Genomic DNA, 25,223 nt, shown 5'->3' on the forward strand with positions numbered 1-25,223 from the left:
TTTTTCTTCTACCCACTACCCCATTCCCTTTCACAGGCTATTCCACTGGCTTCTATCCATTACAGCCAGCCCATTTCAGATTACCTTCTATTTATTTTATACAACTTATATGTACCTATTTATTTATTGTTGTCTCATCCCTTAGACTGTGAGTTCCTTGAGAAAGAAAAACCATTTTTCCTTTCTTTGAATTTACAATATTTAGCACAGTGCCTGGCAAGTAGTAGGTGCATAATAAATGCTTGATGAATATCAAAAGAATGAATAAGGAAACTAAGGCCAAGAGGGAAGCAAAAAGACTTTTCAAAAGCCACAGCAGAACCAGGAATAGAAGCCAGAATCCTGAATTCAACTCACTAAATGTCATTTTTTTTCTTATATGTGACTCCTATTCTCCTAATTTGAACAATCTATTTGAAATCCCTAATATTTTCCAACAGGCAGGCACACCATCAGAACTTAATAATTGTAGCTGGCTAATAGAAATGTTTAATTCTCATGGCATTTTTGAAACCTCAATACGTCGAGACTTCAGAACAATATTAATTTTGCTGTTAGTAGTAGTTTGATCTTTAAAAGGTTTCCCTCTCTAAGGACCAGAGTACTGGAAAAATAACAGGAATCCTGGATTCCTCAGCTTCACTGCTTCAGCCTTCTTCGATCATCAAAATGAAGCCCTCACACCTGCTCCCCCTTAAAAAAAAAAAAAAGTTGATTACGTTACTCATCATCTATTTCTGATTCTATGAGCTCACAAAAGAAAAGCCCTTCCTGGGAAGCAATAAACTAAGAAAACATTTTTACATTCAAAGGATCTGATAAAGGCCTCATTTCTAACAAATTTCTAACATTTCAAGCCATTCTCCAATTGATAAATGGACAAAGAATATGAACAGAAAATTTTCAGATGAAGAAATTGAAACTATTTGTAGCCACATGAAAAGGTGTTCCAAATCACTATTGATCAAAGAAATGCAAATTAAGACAACTCTGAGACACCACTACACACCTGTCAGATTGGCTAGGATGACAAGAAAAGATAATGACTAATGTTGGAAGAGATGTGGGAAAACTGGGACATTGATACATTGTTGGTGGAACTGTGAATGGATCCAGCCATTCTGGAGAGCAATTTGGAACTATGCTCAAGAATTTATCAAACTGTCCACACCCTTTGACCCAGAAATGTTTCTACTGGGCTTATAATCCCAAAGAGATCTTAAAGGAGGAAAAGGGACTCACATGTGCAAAAAAGGTTGTGGCAGCTATTTTTGTAGTGGCTAGAAACTGGAAACTGAGCAGATGCCCATCAATTAGAGAATAGCTGAATAAGTTATGGTATGTGAATGTTATGGAATACTATTGCTCTGTAAGAAATGACCAGTAGGATGAATACAGAGAGGCCTGGAGAGACTTAACAGGAACTGATGCTGAGTGAAATGAGCAGAACCAGGAGATCATTATTCATGGCAACAACAAGACTATACAATGATCAATTCTGATGAATGTGGCTTTCTTCAACATTGGGATGATTCAAACCAATTCCACTTGCTCAGTGATAAGAGAGACATCTACACCCAGAGAGAGGCCTGTGGGAACAGAGTGTGGAACACAACATAGCACTCTCACTCTCTCTGTTGTTATTTGCTTGCATTTTGTTTTCTTTCTCAATTTTTCTTTTTCTTCCTTCTTGATCTAATTTTTCTTGTGTAACAAGATAACTATATATATTGGATCTAACATTTTATTTCAACATATTTAATATGTATTGGACTATCTGCCATTTAGGGGAGGGAATGGGGGGAAGGAGGTTATGCAAGAATCAATGTTGGAAAAACTACCCATGTATATGCTTTGTAAATAAAAAGCTTTAATTAAAAAAAAGAAATGTTCATTGAAAAAAAGGTTAATATATATATGTGTAACCAGAAAAAAATTAAACTATTTCAAAAATTTAAAAAAAAAAAAGAAAGAAAAGCTCTTCCTGCATCCTCAAGCCCCAGATACCACCCACTTGGGAGACTCACTGACTTCCTCTCATATTGAACCTAAACATCTCTGCCTAGCCTTCAAAGTCTTTCCAAGGTAGAACTACTCTACCTATCCAACTTTATTTCCAACTTTCTCAACTCACTTTCCATTCTACCCAACTCCATCTCACTACCTCATGTATATATTCCATACTCATTCCCATATGTTCCTTGAAGACTTCCCAATCCTTCTATCTTTTGATTATTTCCCCTTTTCCAAATTGCTACAACACTGTTTAGTACACAGTTGTCTATCATCATATAACATTTAGAAATTACTTCATGCATAGCTATCTTGTCTATCCCCAAGTAAACTGTCAGTTCCCTGAAGTCTGATACTCTGGAATCCTCAGTACTTGGAATAGTGCTGTGGGGTGGCACTGAATACTCGCTATGAAGGACCAGTTAAGTGACACAGTAGATAAAGCCCTAGTCCTAGAGTTAGAAGAACCTGAATTCAAATCCAACCTCAAATACTTACTAGCTGTGTGACCTTGGGCAAGTCATTTAATCCTGCTTGCCTCAGTTTCTTCATCTGTAAAATAAGCTGGAGAAAAAAATGGCAAACCATTCCAGTATCTTTGCCAAGAAAATCCAAATAATGAGGTCATGAAGTGTCAGACACAATTAATCAACTAAACAACACTTACCATGACCACAAAAAATATGGACAACAACAACATGAATAGTGTTGAAGAGATGTTTTTATTAAATACTGCATTACTACTTTCAGTTGGTACTTCAAAATAAAACAAAAAAAGTAGAATGCTGAAGCCTAAAAATTTTGTACTTTATTTTCTAGACAGAATAAGCAGAATTTAAATCCAGAAAGATTACTCTATTTCTGCCTTCTTCATTTAAAGAATGATTTGAAACTTAAATTTTTCTTTCAAAACAACTACCACAAAACAATCAAAAATGAATATTGACTAATTACGAAGAACTACCTTGGGTCCAAAGAACATATATATATATATATATATATATATATATATATATGAAGACACTCATTCACAGGAGTTAGGGATGGGAGGGTGTTCATAGTTATGATTCACATTGAATATAGCTTTTTTTCAGGGGTGGTGTTAATACGTTAGTTGGTTTTGCTGAATTTTTTCTCTTCTTTCTCCTTTTTTCTTTTCTTTTTTTTTTTTTTGATTCTTTATAATAAAGCATATTTCCAAAAAATGAAGGGAAAAGGATACAGAGGACAATTTAGGTGATATAAAAACAAAAGATATCAATAAAAAAATTTACAACCTTCTTTACAAATTTAAGAAACAAGCTGAGCAGTCAGCAAGGAACACTAAGTGCCAATCATCCTTCTTGCACAGTGTAAAGGAAGGCACTGAATTTGAAGTCAAAGGTTTTGAACTTGTTATCTTAGTAATTTGGAATAAGTCGCCATCTCTCAGAATCTGTTTCCTCATCTATAAAATGAGGCAATTGTTCAAGAAGATGCCTGAATTCCCTTCCAGCCCTAAATCCAATGATATGAGAAACTAAGAAAAAATAATGCAAATGAAAAGGGAGAATATATATAGGAATTTGATTTATACACAATTTTCAACAAAACACAAATAAAGCAGAGAACATTGGGTAGCTTGGAAGACATATGAAAAGAAATAGTTCCAAGTCAACTTATTTTGACCTTGGTAACTGTTAGCTTTAAACATCTAATATTTTTGGTATATGTTATTTTTCAGAAGATAACTTTAATTTTCTCCTTAAATTCATATTTGTTGCTCAAGAAGACTGTGGATATGTTAGAATTCTACCACAAAGAGTGAATTTGAGGTGCAGAAGGATATAGAGGATGTCTCAAAAAGTCTTAGTGCAACTTCCAGTTACAAAAATATAAAATTGTACTGAGACTTTGGGAATGGGGGGAGAGAAGGAAGGAAGTGGAAGAGAAAGAGAGAGGAAAGGAGAAAAAGAGAGTTGGATGGAGAGCGAGCTATTATAGAAATTTGTAGGCATTTTTTTTTAAGAAATTCATTCTTCAATAAAAACAAGATAAGAAGGGAAGCAATAAAATGGGAAAACATTTTTACAGTCAAAGGTTCTGATAAAGGCCTCATTTCCAAAATATATAGAGAATTAACTCAAATTTATAAGAATTCAAGCCATTCTCGAACTGATAAATGGTCCAAGGATACAAACAGACAATTTTCAGAAGAAACTGAAACTATTTCTAATCATATGAAAAGGTGCTCTAAATCACTATTGATCAGAGAAATGCAAATTAAGACAACTCTGAGATGTCACTACACACCTGTCAGATTGGCTAAGATGAAAGGGAAAAATAATGATAAATGTTGGAGGGGATGCAGGGAAAACTGGGACACTGATACATTGTTGGTGGAATTGTGAAAGTATCCAACCATTCTAGAGAACAATTTGGAACCATGCTCAAAAAATTATCAAACTGCATACCCTTTGACCCAGGAGTGTTTCTATTGGGCTTATATACCAAACAGATCTTAAAGGAGGGAAAGGAACCCACATGTGCAAAAATGTTTGTGGCAGCCTTTTTTGTAGTAGACAGAAAATGGAAAATGAATGGATGCCCATCAATTGGAGAATGGCTGAATAAGTTATGGTATATGAAGGTTATGGAATACTATTGTTCTGTAAGAAACTACCAGCAGAATGAATACAGAGAGGCTTGGAGAGACTTACAGGAATTGACATTAAGTGAAATGAGCAGAACCAGGAGATCATTATTCATGGCAACAGCAAGACTATACAGTTCTGATGCATGTGGTTCTCTTCAACACTGGGATGATTCAAACCAGTCCCACTTGCTCAGTGATGAGAGCCATCAGAGAGAGGCCTGTGGGAACTGAGTGTGGACCACAATATATCATTTTCACACTTTCTGTTGATGTTTGCTTGCACTTTGTTTTCCTTCTCAGGTTTTTTTCCCCTAGATCCAATTTTTCTTGTGAAGCAAGATAACTATTTAAATATGTATACATATATTGTATTTAACATACATATTAACATATTTAATATGTATTGGACTACCTGCAATCTAAGGTGGGGGGGAGAGGAGGGAAAAATCTGGAACAGAAAGTTTTACAAGGATCAATGTTGAAAAATTACCCATGCATGTGTTTTGTAAATAAAAAGCTTTAATAAAATTTTTTAAATTGTTCTTTTTTATTTTTCCAGGGGATAGAAGCATAAGGGAGAAAAAAATAGACCGCTATTCATTTGGCTTGAGTTTTTGTTTTAATATAGAACTTAGAAAGGAAGAGGCTACAGAGATAAAACATTTTATGCCCTTTCAGATGAGATCACTGCATTATTAGTTTTATTTAACTGTTTTACTTTATTATAAAGTGGGAATAATCTATAAATGTTACATAAAACAAAACACATCAATGAAACTTTAAAAAAAAAATAACAAACAATGGGGAGGAGGAAGGTAAGGAGTGTGTGGGATGCAAAGGACTCAATTTGATTGCTCAAAAGTGTCTCTAGGTACAAACAGAAAGTTTCTTTATTTCCATTCTTTCCAAGTGGGGCAGAATTCCTCCACCAGAAAGTCTAGAGCAGGAAAAGCCAAGTTTTACAGAAGTAAAGAGCATGGTTATATAGCAGAGATTTACAGAAACCCCTTCACGCACCCACCTCCTGTTTATCTTTTTAAAATCATTGGCCCACTCGATCCTTATTTCTTATTTGTATTTGAAATATAGGTGGGCCTTTGTGGTACCAAGTTCTTGGTTAAGCAATAAATGTTTCAAAATATTATTAAGAAAAGAGATCTGTTTTGCATCAAGGATCAGTAATCAATTAAGCAAGAGGGGTTAAAAGTTTCTAAATTACTAAGCTAATAACCAAGGGTATTTGGTCTGTTTCAGACTTTCCTCAATCAATCAGATAGGGATGGCTAAGTTAGAGACTTCTGGGATATTTCAAGGCCATTAAACAATTGGTCAGGTTTTTCTCTAAGCAGTTGAGCAAGGGTCAAGGGGGTTATCTCAAATATTTTCTGTTGAAAGAGCAAATCTTTGCTCTTCTCCCACAGCCTTAATAATTAAATGAAGCCTTAGTGCTGAGTCTAAACTACCAAAGGTTATTATTCTGAGAAGTCCTCAGGTTCCTGTTTCACTCAGGGGGGAAGGAGAAAAACTTAAAATAAAAAGTATTACAAAAAAAAATGTTGAAAATTATCTTTACACATATTTGGGAAAATAAAATACTATTGAGCGGGGAAAAAATGAGCAAAAAAAGCAAGAATTTTTAATCTTTTCAGATTCAAATATCATTCCTGCATAAGAGAAGAAGAAAACCTTTCTTTTTTTTCTGTGATATTCTCAGAATCAGGACCAATTAGCTCCTGTTTATAGATTGTTGTGGCTACTCCTGTATAAGTAATTCAGGATTTTACCGAGAAAAACACTTTTTGCCAAAAATGCAAAATTTACATTTTTCCCAACAAGATCAAATGCTAGTCAATGTTGCATCATATTTTTCCTACAAGTCACAAACTCCAGGATCTTTCTATATCACCCAGAGTATTTTAAGTTGTTTTTTTCCTTTTGTTACCAAAAGTTTCAAAGGGGGAAAAAAATCTTTTTTTGTTGCTTAACCAAGGAGAGTTAAGATTAGAAATGTGTTTGCTCTAATCCATGCCTCCTATACAAATCAAAAGAAATGTTGTTTTTGTGTTCCACATTTGGCATGGGTCTAAGAACCAACAGTTTGATTTACAAATAGAGGCTGTCTATTTTAAAGTCGTATAATAAGCATACACAGAAAGTAACCTTTCCTTAACTTTTTTAAACATATACTGGAATTCAGTGTGCTACACCTTCCCACATCGGGTGTGTGCCAAATACCAGAGTGGAGACTAGATGAAGGAAAGTAATATATTGGATGTGGAAATCTGAACAGATCTAGAAGGGATTCTAACTAGTTTCAGCCAGTTTAGAGAGAGAGTAGAAAGAACAAATTTTCTACTCTGTATGAATACTATTTAATTAATCAGTCAATAAGTATTTATTAAATACCTCCCATGTGCCAGAGATCTCATTAGATTTGGAGACTACTGAATCAAAAATGAAACAATCCTTGCCCTTTTATGCCTAATAATACCACTTCCCTAATTTAGAATTATCTCTAATGTCCATTGATTGGTAGTCATAAAACTGAACTCTCATGAGAATTTTAAATCCTTTGTTAAATTATTAAATATCCACATATATAATGGGTAGCATACTTCTAGCCTTCCCAGTGAATCAAGGAAGGGCTGGAAGAAGGGAGCGAATTCAAAACTAATTTTTTAAATTTAATTTAATTTTTAAAAATTATTGAATGTCACTAGGTAACTAAGGGCTAGGGACTGAATCCTAGCCATAAGGCTTAAGTTCAAATTCAATTGCAGACACTTATTTGTGATCCTAGACAAGTCACAACTTGTTTGCCTTAATTCCCTGAACTATAAACTGGGGATAAGAACACCACCTATGTCAACAGATTTGTTGGGAAGTTCAAATGAGATAACATTCATAAAAGTGCTTAGCACAGTGTCTGGCACATAGTAGATTCTATATAAGTGACTATTACAATACAATGATAAAAAATAAATAAATAAATAAGCTAATGTGATATTGGGCTTCACTAAAAGGGCCATAATGCCTAGGACTGGAAAGAAACATTATAGTCCTACTGTCCTCTGGTCAGAAAATATCTAAAATTTATGCTACAAATGCTTCTAATATCTAATTTTATTCGTTATAATCATTATTTCCAATTTCATCCAAGCCAGCATTATTTCTGAACTCTACTTCAATGTTACCTTTCAGTAACCAATGAACCCTCTCTCTTTGCATCCTAACACTCTTTCCATATCTCCTTTGATGACACAAGTAGCAAAGTAATACAAAATTGCCTTTGTTTTCTCACTTTAAAGCTATTTTTTTTTAATATTTGAATTGAGAATTGTTATATGAATTCCTATACTGAAGGGAACTAAAAATCTCTCTTTTCAAATTCTTCATCAAAATATTATCCTATGACTTCATCTTTCTCTTATACCAGTCAGTTACCCCAGAGTATTTCAGTCTCTTCCTTTATTTAGCTCTGCTACTGGCTCCTCCCACTTTAATAGAAAATGCATTTTCTCTGCCCCAATATGCCAACCCTTCTCTCAATCATTATTCAAATTGCTCTTTACAATCTCCTGCCTTCCAGGTATACTACTGGCCTGAATAGGCGATAATTAGCAAGATTCCATCATCCCATTGTAACTGCACAACGAATTCCTTCAGTCACCCTCTATCAAAACAATATACTACCATCATATTCCATCCAAAAGTCAAACTTACCTTTTATCTTTATGATATAACAGCTTTATTGCCACACAAATTTTGATTTGCTATTTTTTATTCTGATGTTTATATGCCCTCTTATAATTACCTGTAGCTAACTGTAAGCATCAAAAAGAACCTTGTTCTATAAATACCCCTTTTCTTGCCTTTCCCTCAATGCCTCCTTCCCCTTGATTTATAAACAAGCTCATGTTTTTCCTAGCTTTTAAAAAGGCTAATTCTATTATATATTTATTATATGTTATTATTCTATACTTATATATAATTAATATATAAATATCATGATATTTATATATTAATTATATATAACATATACTTATTTATAACTAATTGCTATAAGTTGTCCTTCTTTTATTCTATTGACAAATTTCTAGGGAAAAGAAATTTCAACCAAGAACTTTTAACCTTTTGGTTTTTTGACCATAAACTCCTCTGAAAACATAATAAAACCAGAATAATGCTTTTAAATGTATAAAACAAAATACATCCCAAAAAAATTTTAAGTTAACAGACCTCTGAAGGAGAGCTCCTGTCCTAAAATTCCAACTAATATAATATCCCTAGCCTCCAAAGAACTATAGCTCTTAACTTGTAACTTTTTTTAAACTTATTACATGCTGCTTTATGTTATTCATATATATATAAGCATATACAGCATCTATCTCCCAGGATTGTTGTTTAGATCAATTGAGATAAAATTTGTAAATTGCTTAGCACAGTGCTTGGCACATGGCAAGTTCTATACAAATGCTAGGTAGTATTATTATTGTAATAAATGTTAGTAATAAATAGATAACAAATTAGTAATGATAATAATGAGCATTCCTACAGTGCTTTAAAGTTTGCAAAGCATTTTATATATATTATCTCATTCTTGCTCTTACAGGATTCTTGGGAGTTAAATCCTATTAGTATTCCCATTCTAAAGATGAGGAAACAGGCTGGAACAAAATCACACAGTTTATAAGCATATGAAGCTTGATTTGAACTCAAGTCTTCCTGCCTTGAGATCCATCCTTCTATGAACTGCACCACCTACCTGCCTCTAGTCCCTTCACAATAGTAACCCTTACATACTCTCCATTCAAGTGCAAGGAACTTACTTGCTGGTTCTTGGACATCATATTCCCTCTCCATGACTCACTCTGTGACTGAATGTGCTTATTCTTCTTCACATCTTAGAAGAATCCTTAGACCCCTTCAAAGCTAAGACCAAGTACCACCTCCTAGGTGAAATTTTCCTGATACTTTATATTCTATTGTTACTATATTATATTCTAATGATAAACAATTTACAAAGACTTTGGTGGTATTAAATGGTTTGTGAATATGGGTTTATGCATAGAAACACTTAAGAAAATGTCTTACCATTTACTTTGCCACTGTACCCTTAGGATCACTGGATCTTTGAATTTGATTTACAGTTGAAATCTCCTATTTTTGTTGTCTCCCCCAATTAAAATGTGAGGTACTAGAAAATAGGGATTATCCCACTTTTCTATTTGCATTCCCAACATTTAGCACAGTGCTTTGCACATAGCAAGCACTTAAATTCATTTTCATTTTTTCTTAATTCAGAAGAAAATAAATTTTTCTTTGCCTTCAATAAAAGAGGCAAAGGAATGTGGGGCTGTGCTGCACATTTAATAGGAGTATAAATTTCCCTACCTGAAAAGGACAGTTCATTTACTCCCAGCCCTTACTAATGCATGAATTCCCTCTACATCAAATAAATAGTCATCTGTTTGAAAACTTCCACTTCTAGTAACTCACTGCCTACTATGATAGCCCCTTCCACTTATGGATGATTCTATCTATGAGGAAGGTCTTTCTTATGTGGGTCTTTCTTATGGAGTCTGCCTCTGTAAAACTTGCACATTTCTTTCTGAAATCACTTACAATACATCTAATCACAATCACAATTCTATGAAACAACCTGTCAAATGCTAGGGGTAGGAGGGTGCACCTAACCAAGAAGTGAACAAACATTTATTAATGGCCTACTATGCATTAGGTATTCTATTTCATGGAAAAGCAAAAAACAGTCCCTACTCTCAAGGAGCTCATATTCCAATGGGAAGGGCAATATTCAAATAACTATATACATACAAAATATATATAATAGGCTAATTGGTGTAGTGGATAGAGCACCAGCCTCAAAGTCAGAAGGACCTGAGTTCAAATCTGACCTCAGACACTTCACACTGCCTAAATGTGTGACCCTGGGCAAGTCACTTAACTCCGATTTAGAAGAAAGGAAGGAGGACAGGAAGAAGGAAAGGAGGGAAGGAGAAAGGGAGGAAGGAAGGGAGGGAGGAAGGAAAATTTAAAGGAAGCCAAAAAAGCCAGAAAGTAGAAATGAAGAGGGAGAACATGCTGGGTATACTAAGGCAATCAATATGAAGGTATGTAGACAAGAAACAATGTCATGTGTAAGGAACAGCAAAGAGACCAGAATAAATGAGATCATAGAGTTTGTGGAAGGGAATATAGAAAGAGGGGAATAGTCAATGTTAGACTAGTTGCAGAAAGATGAGTATATTAATGTACATTTGGTTGTTGGAAAAGTGAATTGGTCTAATTATTCTGAAAAGCAATTTGGAATTATGAGAAGAAAGTAACTAAAAGGTCCATATTCTTTGACCCAAAGATTCCACTGCAATACATGTACTCCAAGAATGTGAATGATAAAAAAAAAAAAGGTCCTATATGCACAGAAATATTTATAACAGAACTTTTTTATAATAGCAAAGAATGAAAGAGTAAATTCCTAAGTGAAAAATGGCAAAAGAAGTTGAGATCAATTGATATAATGAAATATTACTGTGCTATAAAGAAGTGATGAAATGATAGCTACAAAAAAACATAGAAACTTACATGAACTGGTATAAAGTGAAGTAAACAAAACCAGGAAAACAACATACACAAAGACTACAATAAAGTGAAAGTACAAAAACAATAAAACAATTAAAATTAAATGCTGTGAAATGACAAGTCTAAGCTTAGTCCCAAAGAGTAAATATGAGAAAGTGTCCCCCTGTCTTTTTTGCAGAGGTGGAGGATTGTATAATAAGGAACACTATGGATGTCAGACTTTTTCAATGTATTTGTTAGTTTTGCTGAATGGGGGGGAGGGTTGTAATAAATGATGGCTTTCTTGAAGGAGTAGAAGAGATATACTGGGAAATGTGGGTGATAATGGAAGCAGAAAATAACAATTAAAAAATTTCTTTAACCATAGCTGCATGGACATAGTGAATAAAGATCAGGCTTCAGAGTCAGAAAGATCTGCCCATGACATTTGGCTGTATGACTCTATGCAAGTCCCTTAATTCTCCCAGTGACTTAGACAACTGTATCTATACTAATGGAGAAACTTTCCTCATTCAGAGTTTGCCATATCAATGAAAACAGTAATTTTAGAAACAAGCATTCTACTTCCATCTCTCAGTTTTTAACAAAACTTCTTAAGTAAAATTAAAATAAAACATTCTCTGACCTCATGAGGTTTATATTTCACACAAGATACTCATTTTTCTTTCATCCTTTCTTCCAAGGTTCTCCCAAAAATTTCACATACAACTTATTAAATATGCAAAAGTTTCACAAGCCACCAATTCCATATGCAGAAGTTTCATATACAACCAACTGTTTCACATACAAGAAATGGGATGGGCACGTGGAAATAAAGTCTTGGGAATTCTTAGTTTCACCAGTGTAAAAAAAAAAAAAAAAAAAAAAAGTCATGCATCAAAATATAAATGACCTCACAGCAATGCAGTCCAAGTTCTTAAGAGTATATAATTTCTATTCCCACAGATGGGCCTGTCAGTGAATCACTTGAAAGGCCCAAGACATGGTCCCTTTCAATACCATTGGAGTCTAGTTTCATAATTAAACATTCAGACATATTTTCCCACTGTTTATAAGGTTACACTATTGCTTAGAATTGTGAATTGTACTCAATGCAAGACTGCCAGATCCCAGTGAGTTTCCTCCCCTTCACTGACATGAATCATCAGTCTTGTATAGGCATGTGATTCTCAGAGTAAAGTTTGATTAGGACACAGCTAAATAAAAATCCTCCCCTGCACATAAGAAAGAAAAAAAAAAGAATTGGCTCTGGTATACAAGAAACAAACTCACCTACTACTATAGCATAAACTTCTATATACAGGGTCCACATTTCCATTTCTTATTCACATTTATACTAGACCACTACCAACAATACCATCACAGTATATACTACAAGGCATTGGAATATAGAAAGCTCTCAAGAAATCTCTGTTGAAATGAATCATTTAGACTAAAATAGGAGAACTAAACTAAGAAAATAAGAATCAAGTAAGTCAACATTTTAAAATACTTTGGAGGCTTTTCACACGGCTCTTTTTAAAGAAAAAAGTTTACTATGGTATAATGAGAATCACTGAACTAAAAATTGTACTTGTTTGGCTTTTATCTATGCTGTATGACTTTGAATAAATAACTTTATCTTCTAGGACTATTTTCTCCATCTATTAAAAAAAAGAAAGAAAGAAAGACTGGAGTAGATGATGGTAGGGTTCTAAACTTCTAAGATTCCAAAAGGTTAACTAGAGTTTCCTCTTGGCTTCAATTGTATCCCATTAAAAATAAATATAAAAATCGCTTTATAAAATAGAATTTAGGTTTTTTATTGACACTCATATTAAATCTCTCAATGTGCTATACATACTATTGAATTCTCCCACACTATTGTAAAAATAGTACATCAGATCCTTAAAGAAAGGCATGTTCCCTTTAAAAAGTGCCTAACCCAGAACCACCCTAGATAGGTGTTTAATAATTGTCTTTGATATGAATAGTCATTGTTATAGGATTTTAATGTCCTTGTCCAAATTCCTAAAATACTTTTTTTTTGCATCACACAGGAAAAATTAAATAAGACTGAATTAAACAAATCTGAAGCCCCACCTCTCTACCTTCCCTCTTCTTTCCCCATCACCACCACAATCTCAAAAAAAAATAAAAATTATCCTGTAAGTACAAGTACAGACTGAGTTCTACTGACAGAGCTGCCTGTGAGAACTTGCACTGGTACATTTGCCATAGTCTAATTAATACACTTTCATAAGCACCATGGAACTGATTCTGATTTAGACAGAACTCACAAAGCTGATTTGTAGCTTCAGGGAAAAAAACATGGGAGGAAAACTATAAGAACTAAAAGATATGGTAGAAATTGGGTAGTTCTCAACTAGTATTGAAAATTCCAGAAAGTATTTCTTTCTTAAATGGAAATATTAAAATGAATGATAAAGAGTTACAGGAACAATTATTAGCCAAGGACAGGTTTAAAGTTACTTTTCATAAGATTAGATAAACCTGAATTAACTTTCCCTAAGCATTAAGCACAACAGCTACAGTGAGAGGTAAAAGACCATTCAAAACAACTTACATATTTATAAAATGCCTCATACCCAAATAATCCAACAGGCCAGTGGGAAATGGGAGGGGCACCAGGGGCAGGACTCTGCACTCAGCAGGCTCTCAATAAATGATTGTTAATGATGAGTAACAGAATTTGTTTTACTCTGTAGTTTTTTGTTTATTTGGCTAAGATCTTAAAACAAATTATGAGTGAGGCCAGTTTTCCCATGATTATATGATGGAAGGAAGTATGTCTACAGGGTACCACCCCTAAAAAATTTGGAACAAACTGGTAAGAGGTAACAGAAAAAATTCACAAGTTAAATTTCAAATCATGGAAGGAGAAAAGGATTAGGCATATGAGTTTGCAGAACATCAAAAATATTTCAATTATTTCACATGCCTGCACAAATGATAACCACGTCTCCATAAATTCTTTTTGTTCTTATTTATTTCCTTTCATTCTGATGTAGTCATAATTGAAAACTAGTTTAGGAAGGTATGAATAGTAAAAAATACCAAATCCTTTTATATTCACTTTTATAATTTTTACAGCACTCTTATGTACATTATCTCATTCAATCCTTAAACAATCTCAGAGAAGTAGGAAAAGTAGGTATTATCTCTACTTTCCAGATTAAGAAACTGAGACTCCTAAGAAGTAAGTGTCCTACCCAAGCTCATAGGAACATCAGATCAAAGATCTAGAGCAAGAATTCTTAAACTATTTGTAGGACATGGCCCACTTTAGGAATTGGGTGATACTTATTGTGTATCTAAGTTATATTTTAATATATTTAACATCTACTGGTCATCCTGCCATTTAGGGGAGGGGGTGGGGGGGTAAGAGGTGAAAAATTGGAACAAGAGGTTTGGCAATTGTTAATGCTGTAAAGTTACCCATGTATATATCCTGTAAATAAAAGGCTATTAAATAAAAAAAAAAAAAAAAAAAAAAAAGGAATTGGGTGAAACATATAGTACCCTTTTCAAAATCATAATTTTTAAATAATTGAAGAAAATGCTATATTTCAGTTAGAAATTTATAAAAATAAATAAATATATAAATGTTCTACTTCTTCCTAGCCAAAGTCATAGACTCCCTTGAAATCTATTTATCTTACCCAAGGTTAAGAACCTTCAGCTCTAGAAGGGCCCTCCAATGTCATCTAAGTCCAACCCATTCATTTAATAGAAGAAGAAACTAGAGTTGGAAAATGTTAAATGATTTGCTAGGGTAACATGAGCAGGAAATGTAAGAGCCAGTATTGGAACTCGGATTCTGTGACTTCTAAATCCTAGTCTCACGTATTTTCTACTGTACTACATTACAAATTTATTTGTTAAACAATATGGCAGCAAGGGACATGCAACCTATCTGGAGGAAAAAAGTTTGAGGAAATTTGGCAGAATAGGGTTTTTTTTTCTTCTGTACTTCTGTTTTTTCTTATGTATTTCTAACTGAAATATAGCATTTTCTTCAATTATTTAAAAATTATAATTTTGAGAAGGGTACTATATGTTTCACCCAATTCCTAAAGTGGGCCATGTCCTACAAATAGTTTAAGGAATTCTTGCTTTCTCTAGAAACTTCATACTCTAGTTCTTCAAACTCTATTACACTCTTTTTTATTATTTGTTTAGTTCATTTTGGAAATTTAGTGTTTTTTTATAATCACAACACTTATCTCCAAATACTTAAGGTTTTTAGCATCATAACTTATTTTTTGCCCCTTCACATCCACCTAAAAAGAAAAACTAGCTCGACTCTTCATAAAGGCTTAATTCTTCTGCCTTTGCCCTTAATCCCGTTGCCTTCCAATTCTTCTAGTACCTTACTTGAGCAGTTTCTCTCAAACTTTGCTCTCGTGGATATTTAATTTCACTCTTTACAAACTTTTCCCAATGTCCCTACAAACTGTTCATCTCCCTAATGCTTAAAAAGAAGAAAGAAAAGAAAAGAAAAGAGAAAAAAACACTTTTCCTTAAACCTATTAACATCTCATCTCATCTTCACTGGAAAACTCAGCAGTTCAGTACTTTTTTCCATTAATGATATCATATTCCCTTTGGCATGCATGTATCATTTCAAGGCAATTTTAAGGAATTTCAAGGCAAAATTACTATAAGGTAAAAGATAGAACAAAATAATGTAAAGAAATAGAATCTACACTCATCCAGAAAGATTATCCACAAAGCAAAAATCAATTGACATAATGGTGATGTTTAGTTGACAAAATAAGTTTATATAGCAGACTTTATGCTGATAGTTACAGTATTCCTCTCCATCCCCACCTCTGACCTATGACTAGTACATTGCGTTTTTATTGTCTTCTTTCATTCATTGTCATTTTTATTCAAATCTGTCACTGTTCATCACAATGCTAGTTCTAACCCACTGACCAAAAGAACTCACTATCTTATACTGTCCAAATAATTAGAACAACTGATACACTCCACTGAGTGAAGCCATTTGTATTCCTGTAAGTTTCAATCTGTTATCCAGACAAACCAACTATTATCAATCATCCTTGCTCCATAATTCAACCAGCATTTTTTCTCATAAAAGGCAGTTTCTTAATACTTATCATTCCCAATGTTTTGTCATGTGATCCAAATGAGTTGTTTTGTCCTTCATCCTTTCCACTATACCCTGGGATGGCAATAAGCTTTTCAACTATATTTGCTAAATCTAATATTTTATTTAAAGTTAGATAATACTATGAAACTGGTTGAGTTTCCTGCCAGGATGAATATTATCAAATATTATCAAAAAAAACCTTAAATAGGTTTCCCAAAGAGTCAACTGAGCAACCACTAAATATTTATATCGTATTTATTATGTGTTAGGCACTGCCCTTAATATTTTACAATTATTAATTCTTTTGATCCCCAAAACAACCATAAGAGGCAGGTGCTATTATTATCCCTATTCTATGGGTGAAAAAAAAAACTAAGGGGAATGGAAAGGGGAAGATTAAACAACTGGTCCAATATTATACAAGAAATATGTTTCAGAGTTAGGATTTGGCCTCAGGTCTTTCAAACCCCAAGATCATCCCTTTAACTGTTACACAAAACATCTCTGTATCTCGTTTTATTCATTCAACTTTCCTTTCTTTTTCAATAGTATGAAGAAACTCATGATTATATCTCTAATAGCAATATATGTATACATATTATATCTGTGTAATGCATGTGTGTATGTGTACACATGTATACAAACTAGCTATTAAATAGCCATGAGTAAATTTTTTTAATAAGCTATTCAATTATATTTCTATAGGGATTCAAATTCCAATGGACTAAAAATCTTCTAAGTCTGGCCATTAATATGAGATTAATGTTGAAGAAAAGAAAATCTGGTAGTTTTAATTCTAAAACTGAAAAAAAAAGAATTTTTCTAGAAATGATACAATCTGCAGCTACCATTAATGTAATTCCATTCTCCTGCAGAAGGACATCATCTAGGTAGGATGAGATGAGACTCTTTGCAGCTTAACAAAGGTCTGATTTATATTAACTAATTGATAAAATTTGTATATGATTCCTTAAATAAAATTAAGTGAAGGGGAAACAGAATGAGAGAAAAGAAAAAGACAAAACTGCAAAGAGGAAGAAATGAGATCATGACAGCAGAGATGACAGAATAAAAAATAGAAGGAGAGGGCGTGAAAATAAAGATAAGCTCCAAACGTCAAACAAAATATAGTCATTAAAATGTTCATTCAGGAAATCTGAGCTACAGGAAGCATATCTCTGAATTAATGGAGCTAGAACTATAAACTCCTCCTAATAAGTGAATGCTGAAAGCCTCTGGCACTTTACAGTCATTCTTACTGTTTCCCCAAGCTATTATTAAATGAGCATAATCCATTCATGTTCAGCAATGGTGTTTCAGTTATAAAAATAAAGAAGTGCTCAAGAGTTGAAAGAAAATAGTACTCCTTAATGTTTGATACCTTCCCTTTTACTATCACCATATATTACCTTCTTTGCTATTGAGGGGAAGAAGAGGGGCACCCGCACTTGAATCTGACACCTACCTACCCAGTCCACTTTTGGCAGGATGAGAAATGAGGGGACTCTTTTTTTAATCTTATTTTCATGACAGTGCAAAATTTCTCTATGCTAGCATTGGACAAATATTTAGATCATAAACTAATCAGTAATTCTACCCACTCACCTCCTTACTGTTCACCCTCATGTGATTCATTTTTTAGATAAATTTTAAGATAAACATCAACCAATCATTTAGTTTCTGACCTCAAATAAAATTCAGCTGTACAGTGCTATTTAAAAATAGTCACTCTATTTCATCATTCTTGAGACAAAAGTTTCTCATTCTCTCAATTTCAATTTGCCATATTTATTAGTTCTTAATTCTTGTTTCTATATTTTCAATGTTAAAAAAAATGTCTAGATGTCAGACACAATCTCTGAATCAAATTAGTAATAGTAGTGATTGTGGGGAAAGATGTGAGTGGTAGTGATGGCGATGGTGTTGAGGGGAGTGGAGGTAATAGTAGTGGTGGTGGTGATGGTGGTAGTGGTTGTAGTAGTCGTAGTACTAGTAGTACTAGTACTAGTACTATAAGTAGGTGGCAAAGTGGATAGTGCCAGGCCTGGAATCAGGAGGAAGATAAATCCCCAGACATTTATTAACTATGAACTCTGGGTAAGTCACTTAACCTAGTTTGCCTCAATTTCCTCATCTGTAAAATGAGCTAGAGAAGAAAATGGCAGTAATTTTGCCAAGAAAATTCCAAATGGGATCATGAAGAGTTGTATCATACAACAACAGAGTTGTTGTATAACAACAAAACAGAAGAAGCAGAAGTAGAGTGATGATGATAATAGGAGTTAGCTTTTATATAATTCTTTAAGATTTGCAAAACAATATAAATATCATCTCATTAGATCCTCACAACAACGCCGTGAGTTAGATACCTTCACAAATAGACAGATTTGTTTATTATATTTTATCACAAGGGAAAATTGGGAAATGACTGTAATAAAAGACAATATAAATTTTTTTAAATGTTGATGAAAAGGTTTTTTAAAGTATAGACTACAGAAAGAGAATCCGACAAAATGTTCAATTAATTCTCAATTAATCCCACTTTCAGACTATTTTCATTTTTCTCCAATTACTTTTCACATCAAAAGGAGTCCACAAAATTAATTTGTAACTTCTTTTTTCTTCCCTCCTAAAACTGGATACAAAACTTTGTCTTCATTATATAAGGCTAGAATGAATACATTGCTCTGATAATCTTACTGTCAGGGAAGAGCCCAATGAGAGCATTTAGCTCACCTTTTTGAAAGATTCCTTCTGCTTCCAGGACAGTGATATTTGGCTGGCTCCGACGCACTTCAGCCTTTACCAAAACTTGTAAGGGGCTATTCTCCAGCAGTTCCACCCCAACCGTCATGTTGACTCCTGGCCTGATGACACTAGGAGCAGTCACCAGAAAACTGGGCCTTGAGAAGGGGGAAAAATAATAAAATATCATTCTCCCATCTCCTCACTTTAAAGCACTTTCACAAATTTTACTGGTAAAGAATAATGACATTTAGGTAAGACTTTGAAATTTGCAAAGCACTTTATGTATACATAGTGTCCCAAAAATTTTGACACAGTTTTAAGCTATTAAAAAAGTCTAAAATTTCTCCAAAACTTTTGGGATGCCTGCATTATTTTATTTGAGCCTGACAATAATCTAGTGATATACTTATTCCATATATTATTATTCCCATTTTTTGAGTGAGGAAACTCATGTGTCTGACAGTTAAGTTAACTTGTTCAAGGGTATCCAGTTATTTAGAGTCAGAAAAAAGGATTTAAACCCAAGTCTTTTTGATTCCAAGTCCAGCATTAAATTCACCATAGCAAGCAAAGAGTGAAGTAATTTTTTTTATATTAATGCCAATGTATTGCTACTAAAACAAAAATAACATAAAGGATTAAGAATAGTTGGATATTGAGGGTTTTTTTGTTTGTTTGTTTAGACAATTGGGGTTAAGTGACTTGCACAAGATCACACAGGTAGTAAATATTAAATTCTGAGGCCACATTTGAACTCAGGTTCTCCTGAACTCTGGGTTTGTATTCTAGTTACTGCACCAACTAGCTGCCCCATGGTTAGATATTAAGTCATACACCTCTACTCTAAGGAAACATAATATTATTTACATTTTACAACTACCAAACAGCACAGAGAAGATGGACAGTTAGTGGCATGATGGGAGATTTGACTCATGTTTGTAGAACATCTCATTTTATGAGATTTTTCTTGATTAAAAAAAAACAAACCACACTTTCTAGCTGTGTGACCCTGGGCAAATCACTTAACCCCAACTTCCTTGCCAAAAAAAAAATGTCAAGAATTTTGCCTACTGCTTCTTCCCATTCTAAGACATCTATTCCATGTTTAAGGAAGTAAGGGTAAAACTCTTAAGTATTTTTTTAAATCAAACTATAAACTCCACAAAAACAAAGATCCAATTTTATCTAAACTTTGGATCTCTCCCAAGAATGAACAAGCTCTGAAAAAATAAACAATAAAAAATACAAGAAAATTTTCACTCACCATTTAAAAAAAAAAAATCAAAACCTGTAATTTCTCCTAATATGAAGAAGTCCCAGTATGGATACCATCCATCAATGCAAACCAGAAATTCATACATCTTAGAGTTTTGGAGAGTTGAATTTAGAAAACAGAGAAGTCAAAAAATTTGCTCAGACTCACATAGTTAGTAGTTAGAAGTGAAACTTTATCCCAGTAAATCCAGGCAGCCAAATGGTAAAGTGAAGAGGGAGCTAGGCTTAGAGTCAGGAAGAGAGGTGGTCAAATCTGAGCTAGAGTACTAAGTAGCTGTGTGACCAGGCTCTCAGCAAATCAGTTAACCTCAGCACAATGTTTGGCATTCACTCCTGTAGATTAAACACTCTTTTCATCAGAGGGGATTGCCTGTCACAGTCAGTGTCCTAGAACTGACAAAACTTGTGTAGTTCTGGCATAGCTAAGAATCCAGGGTAACTTTCATGCCACAGTGAAGCATGAGAGGAGAGATGAACCTAATACTGGTTTGATTAGACCCCTAGTTCAGAGAGATGGGGAGATAGATTCCTAATTCAAATAACTGAAGTTTAATTAATGGGAGTTTTGTCTTTGGGTACTTGGTTTTTAACAGGCCCTACTGAAATGGCAGTGACTAAAGCATGGGGCTTGGAATCAGAAGGACTCATCTTCATGCGTTAAAATCAGGTCTTGGACATTTGCTATCTGTGTAACCCTGAACAAGTCACTTAACCCTGTTTGCCATAGTTACTTCATCTGTAAAACGAGCTGAAGATGAAAATGGCAAACCACTTCGGTATCTTTACCAAGAAAACCCCCTCACAAAAAAGGGATCAAGAAGACTCAAGAAAAGTTTAAATAACTTTGCTCCAGGTCAAGCACTCTATCTACAAGGCAGCAAACTTCTATTTTTTTCTATTTCTATTTCTATTATTTCTGTCAGTAGGAGACAACTCAGTGAACAGTGTCAAACCTGAAGTAAAGAAGACCTGAATTGAAATATGATCTCACTTGCATATTAACTGTGTAACTGGGCAAGTTACTTAACCCTGTTTGCCTCAGTATCCTCATCTATAAAATGAACTGGAGATGGAAATGGCAAACCACTCCAGAATCTGCCAAGAAGGGCCTCATGGCCAGTATTGGTTGGTATGGTCCATGGATTAAGGAAGAGCAAGACATGATTGAACAATATTGGCCAAGCACTGCTGTAAGTCCTGAGAGAGAAAGGAGGGAGGTATAGACAGACAACGACAGAAAGACGGACAGGAAAGACAGACAGACAGGGACAGAAACAGAGAGACAGAGAGATTTCAAAAAGCTTGCATTCTAATGGAGGAAGATAATGTACAAAAAGGGAGTTGAAAATCCAAGTTAGGAGGGAATACCCCCTGGAAGGCAGAGTGGGGCATAGGTCCCACAACACATGGGGTAAAGTCAGTCCATACTTAGGCAAATCGATTCGTACTTTTTAACACTGGTTAACTGTAGTGGAATATCTATTTTACTTCAGAATGTGCCGATCCCTAAAGTCAAGTTGAGTATATATCACAAAACCTCCACAAAAAGATATCCTCTAAGATCACAAGTTTAGAATCAGGCAATAAATAATAAGTTAACTTATTAAATTAAATATATAAATATTTGTGTATATATAAATATATATTATATAATATATAATTATAAATATAAAAAACTTATAAATTAAATAATAAGTGCTTGGATAAAAAAAAAATCAGTGATACAATGTGAGGGAAACTGGATTCCAAGCCAAAGGAATTGAACTCAGATCCCAACTCTGTGTGACCTTGAGAAAGTCACCTAACCTCTCTGACCCTCCGTTTCTTCATCTGACATGACAACGCTATGTATGGTCTCTTTCAGCTGTAAATCTATGAATTTATGATTGAATGAAGAAGGAACGGACTTTTGGTCCTAAATGAATGCCTCGAGAAAAGCTCAGGCTTCCAGTATGTGAAATGCCTGGAGGAGTTGAGGAGTGATTCAAAATGAAGTAAACAGGGAACCACAATTCGAGCCAATTTTATGGGATACATATTTTCCCAGTCGGTCCTTCTAAACTCCTAGATTCTGCCTCTGTTTTCCCCGCAGAGAAGAGGGCCCCAGCTCGAAGAAGTTCATCTCCAAAGCATGTCCGCCCAAATTTAAATTACTACTCGCAGCCCACCACTCTTCTCCTCGCCTCCCCCACCCACTCATCCTTGATAAGGCAACTCCCCTTTTCCCATTCTCCCTCCCTTTCATTCATCCTGTCTCTTCTACTCTTCTCCCCTCCCCACCCCGGCTTTCCCCCCATCCTTTCATACCCGGCCGCTGCAGAAGCAGCCCAAGACGCAGTCAGAAGGCACAGAAAGTGGGGAGCAAGGAGCAGGGAGCCCCTCATTTTCGCAGCAGCGTCTAGCAGCAGCAGCAGCATCCTGCTTCGGAAGAACCTCGCAGATTCTGCAAAGGAGTTGCAGTTTTCCAACTCCCTCCACCAGCAGCAGTTTATGGACTCTTGCTTCCCTGGGCTTGGCCGTGCGAAAGGACGCGTCGGATTGGGGCAGTGGAAGATCTAAATTGAGCCTCTCTAGATCGAGGCTCCGCCCCGCTTCTTCGCTCCCGGTCGCCCTCTGGCTGGAGATGCTTTCGTTCTACTGCCCTGGCTGCTCCCGCGGATAGCACGAATCTGGAGGCGACTTCCCCGGGCCTAGAACTCCTGGCTCGTGATCCTAAAGTGGACCAGCACCGCTCCTCAGACCTTCCGAGGCGAAGGGAAAGGTCTCCACTTGCTCAAGCTGACAGAGACTGCCTTAGTTTAGACACCGCCGTTTTCAGAAACACTATTTTACCATCTGTCTGGAGTGAATAAACAGGCGTACTCCTTATAAAAGAAATGAAGTTCTGAGGAACTTTGTGAAGTGGGAAAAAATCGATCATTGGCCTCCTCGATTATGAGTCAGGATCCCAGAGAAATGGCAAACCGCACACACATACACACACACACACCACACCACACCACACCAACTGATATCTTTTCTGGATTGTTTAAATGTGTATGAAAAACAGGATTCTTCATTTTTTTTTTATTTCCTCCTTTTGAATTTTGGAGTCTGTTTTTGGTTTTCTCAGGCAAGGAACAAATACTTTTCAGTAGGCTATCAAATTAATCGAATTATTTCTAATAATTTTTTATTCTAAGTACAAAGAAGTGTGATGCAATGAGAAGAGGGCTGAATTTGGGCTCTACTTACTTGCTACCTTTTTGATAGCTCTCAGTTTTCTCATCTTTTAAATAAGGGAGTTAAACTACATGATATCTAACCACTCTCCCAGCTCCAGATCTATGATCCAAATGTAAGCACTCTGAAAAAAATCTTAGAAAAATATAGTCAATTATATCTTTACATAGCCATCCTCACTTGCCGCAAGATGATCATTAGAATTCTAAAACTTGAATATTTTACATATGTCCAATGTGCTTTTAATATCTATTTAAATAGGAAATGCTTTTACAATGACAGAATAGTTAAGATCTAATGAGCACACTACCTATAGAAGTATCCCTCTTTTTTATCCTCCTCATGCTAAATATCCCTCTGCTTCTTTCTCTGCCTTTCTGGCACTCTTCAGATGACTCAAGTTTCACCATGACTACACCATAAAAGCAGTGGACCTGCCTTTTAGAACAGTAGAACTGTAGAAATGCAGGCACACTTAGTTCTAACAACTTAAAATGTTTTAATTGATACAGGGAGAGAGATTGTAATGAGTGATATTTTAGGGGGGTACTGTGTACAGAGGGAAAGAGATCATCAGATGAGCACTTTTTGACAAAACTGGGTGCCTTCCAAAGGAAAAAAAAGAGCACCTTGAAAACCTGTGGTTTACCCCAGTGCAAAAACTTCCTCCCTTTCCTGTCCCACCCTTTTTCAGCCTTCTAAATGGCCTGCAGATGGCCACTTGTGTCTTTCCTGAGTTTAAGCAACAGCTACACTCCTGGCAGGATTGACTTTTTGGGAAAGGTGATTAAATGACTACTCCATTTCAGTTTCTGGGAAAACCCTAACATGTCCATGCTCTTGCCACAGCTATTACTGTTACTCCAGCTGTGCAATTCCTTTTTTCCTTGGGATGGGCTAAATATGAGAATCAGGGAGTGCTGAATTAGCACTGAGGGTTGATAGGAAATGAGTCTAAAGACAGTTTGAATGGAACAGATTTAAGTTTATTTCCCAGAAAGAGACAAACAGTTCTATCTTCCCATATAGGAATAAGAATGAGGAAGCTATAACTCCCAGAATTAGGGGGAAGATGGATCTATCATAGACTACAGTTCAGCTGTGTCATATTAAGAAACTATGCCAAGACAGGTTCAAAACCTGCCTCAATCACTAGCTATGTGGATACAACTTCTCTGTGCCTCAGTTTCTTCATCCATAAAATAAAAAGGTTTGGATTTTTTTTTACATGACCAAACTGTTATTTTGCCGTACAAAAAGAATCAGACTCTGAAATATTGTATAATTAGCTTGTGAAGGAAATCAAAAATGCAGGTGGGCATAAATATAGGGATTGGGAATTCAATGTAATGGTTTTTAGTCATCACCCAGAGTTCTTTCTCTGGGCATAGCTGGTTCAGTTCATTACTGCTCCATTAGAAATGATTTGTTGATCGCATTGCTGAGGATGGCCAGGTCCATCAGAACTGGTCATCATATAGTATTGTTGTTGAAGTATATAATGATCTCCTGGTCCTGCTCATTTCACTCAGCATCAGTTCGTATAAGTCTCTCCAGGCAAAAGGTTTGGATTTAATGAGCCTATTTCTCTACTGCTGCAGCATGGAACTT

General features: G+C 35.0%; 1 protein-coding gene across 1 annotated transcript in view; it reads right to left on the reverse strand.

Moving 5' to 3' along the window:
* CD109 (CD109 molecule) overlaps window positions 1-23,045 on the reverse strand; it is a 152,076-nt gene extending 129,031 nt beyond the window's left edge. The window contains exons 1-2 of the mRNA XM_031964622.1: window positions 22,698-23,045; window positions 19,104-19,270 (exon numbers count right to left, since the gene is read on the reverse strand). Of these exons, the coding sequence (XP_031820482.1) occupies window positions 19,104-19,270; window positions 22,698-22,807 (277 nt within the window). The 5' untranslated portion in view covers window positions 22,808-23,045. The remainder of the gene's footprint in view (window positions 1-19,103; window positions 19,271-22,697) is intronic.
* Window positions 23,046-25,223: the final 2,178 nt, after the last annotated feature.

This window comes from Sarcophilus harrisii, chromosome 4 (genome assembly GCF_902635505.1).
Source record: "Sarcophilus harrisii chromosome 4, mSarHar1.11, whole genome shotgun sequence".
Taxonomy (NCBI): domain Eukaryota; kingdom Metazoa; phylum Chordata; class Mammalia; order Dasyuromorphia; family Dasyuridae; genus Sarcophilus; species Sarcophilus harrisii.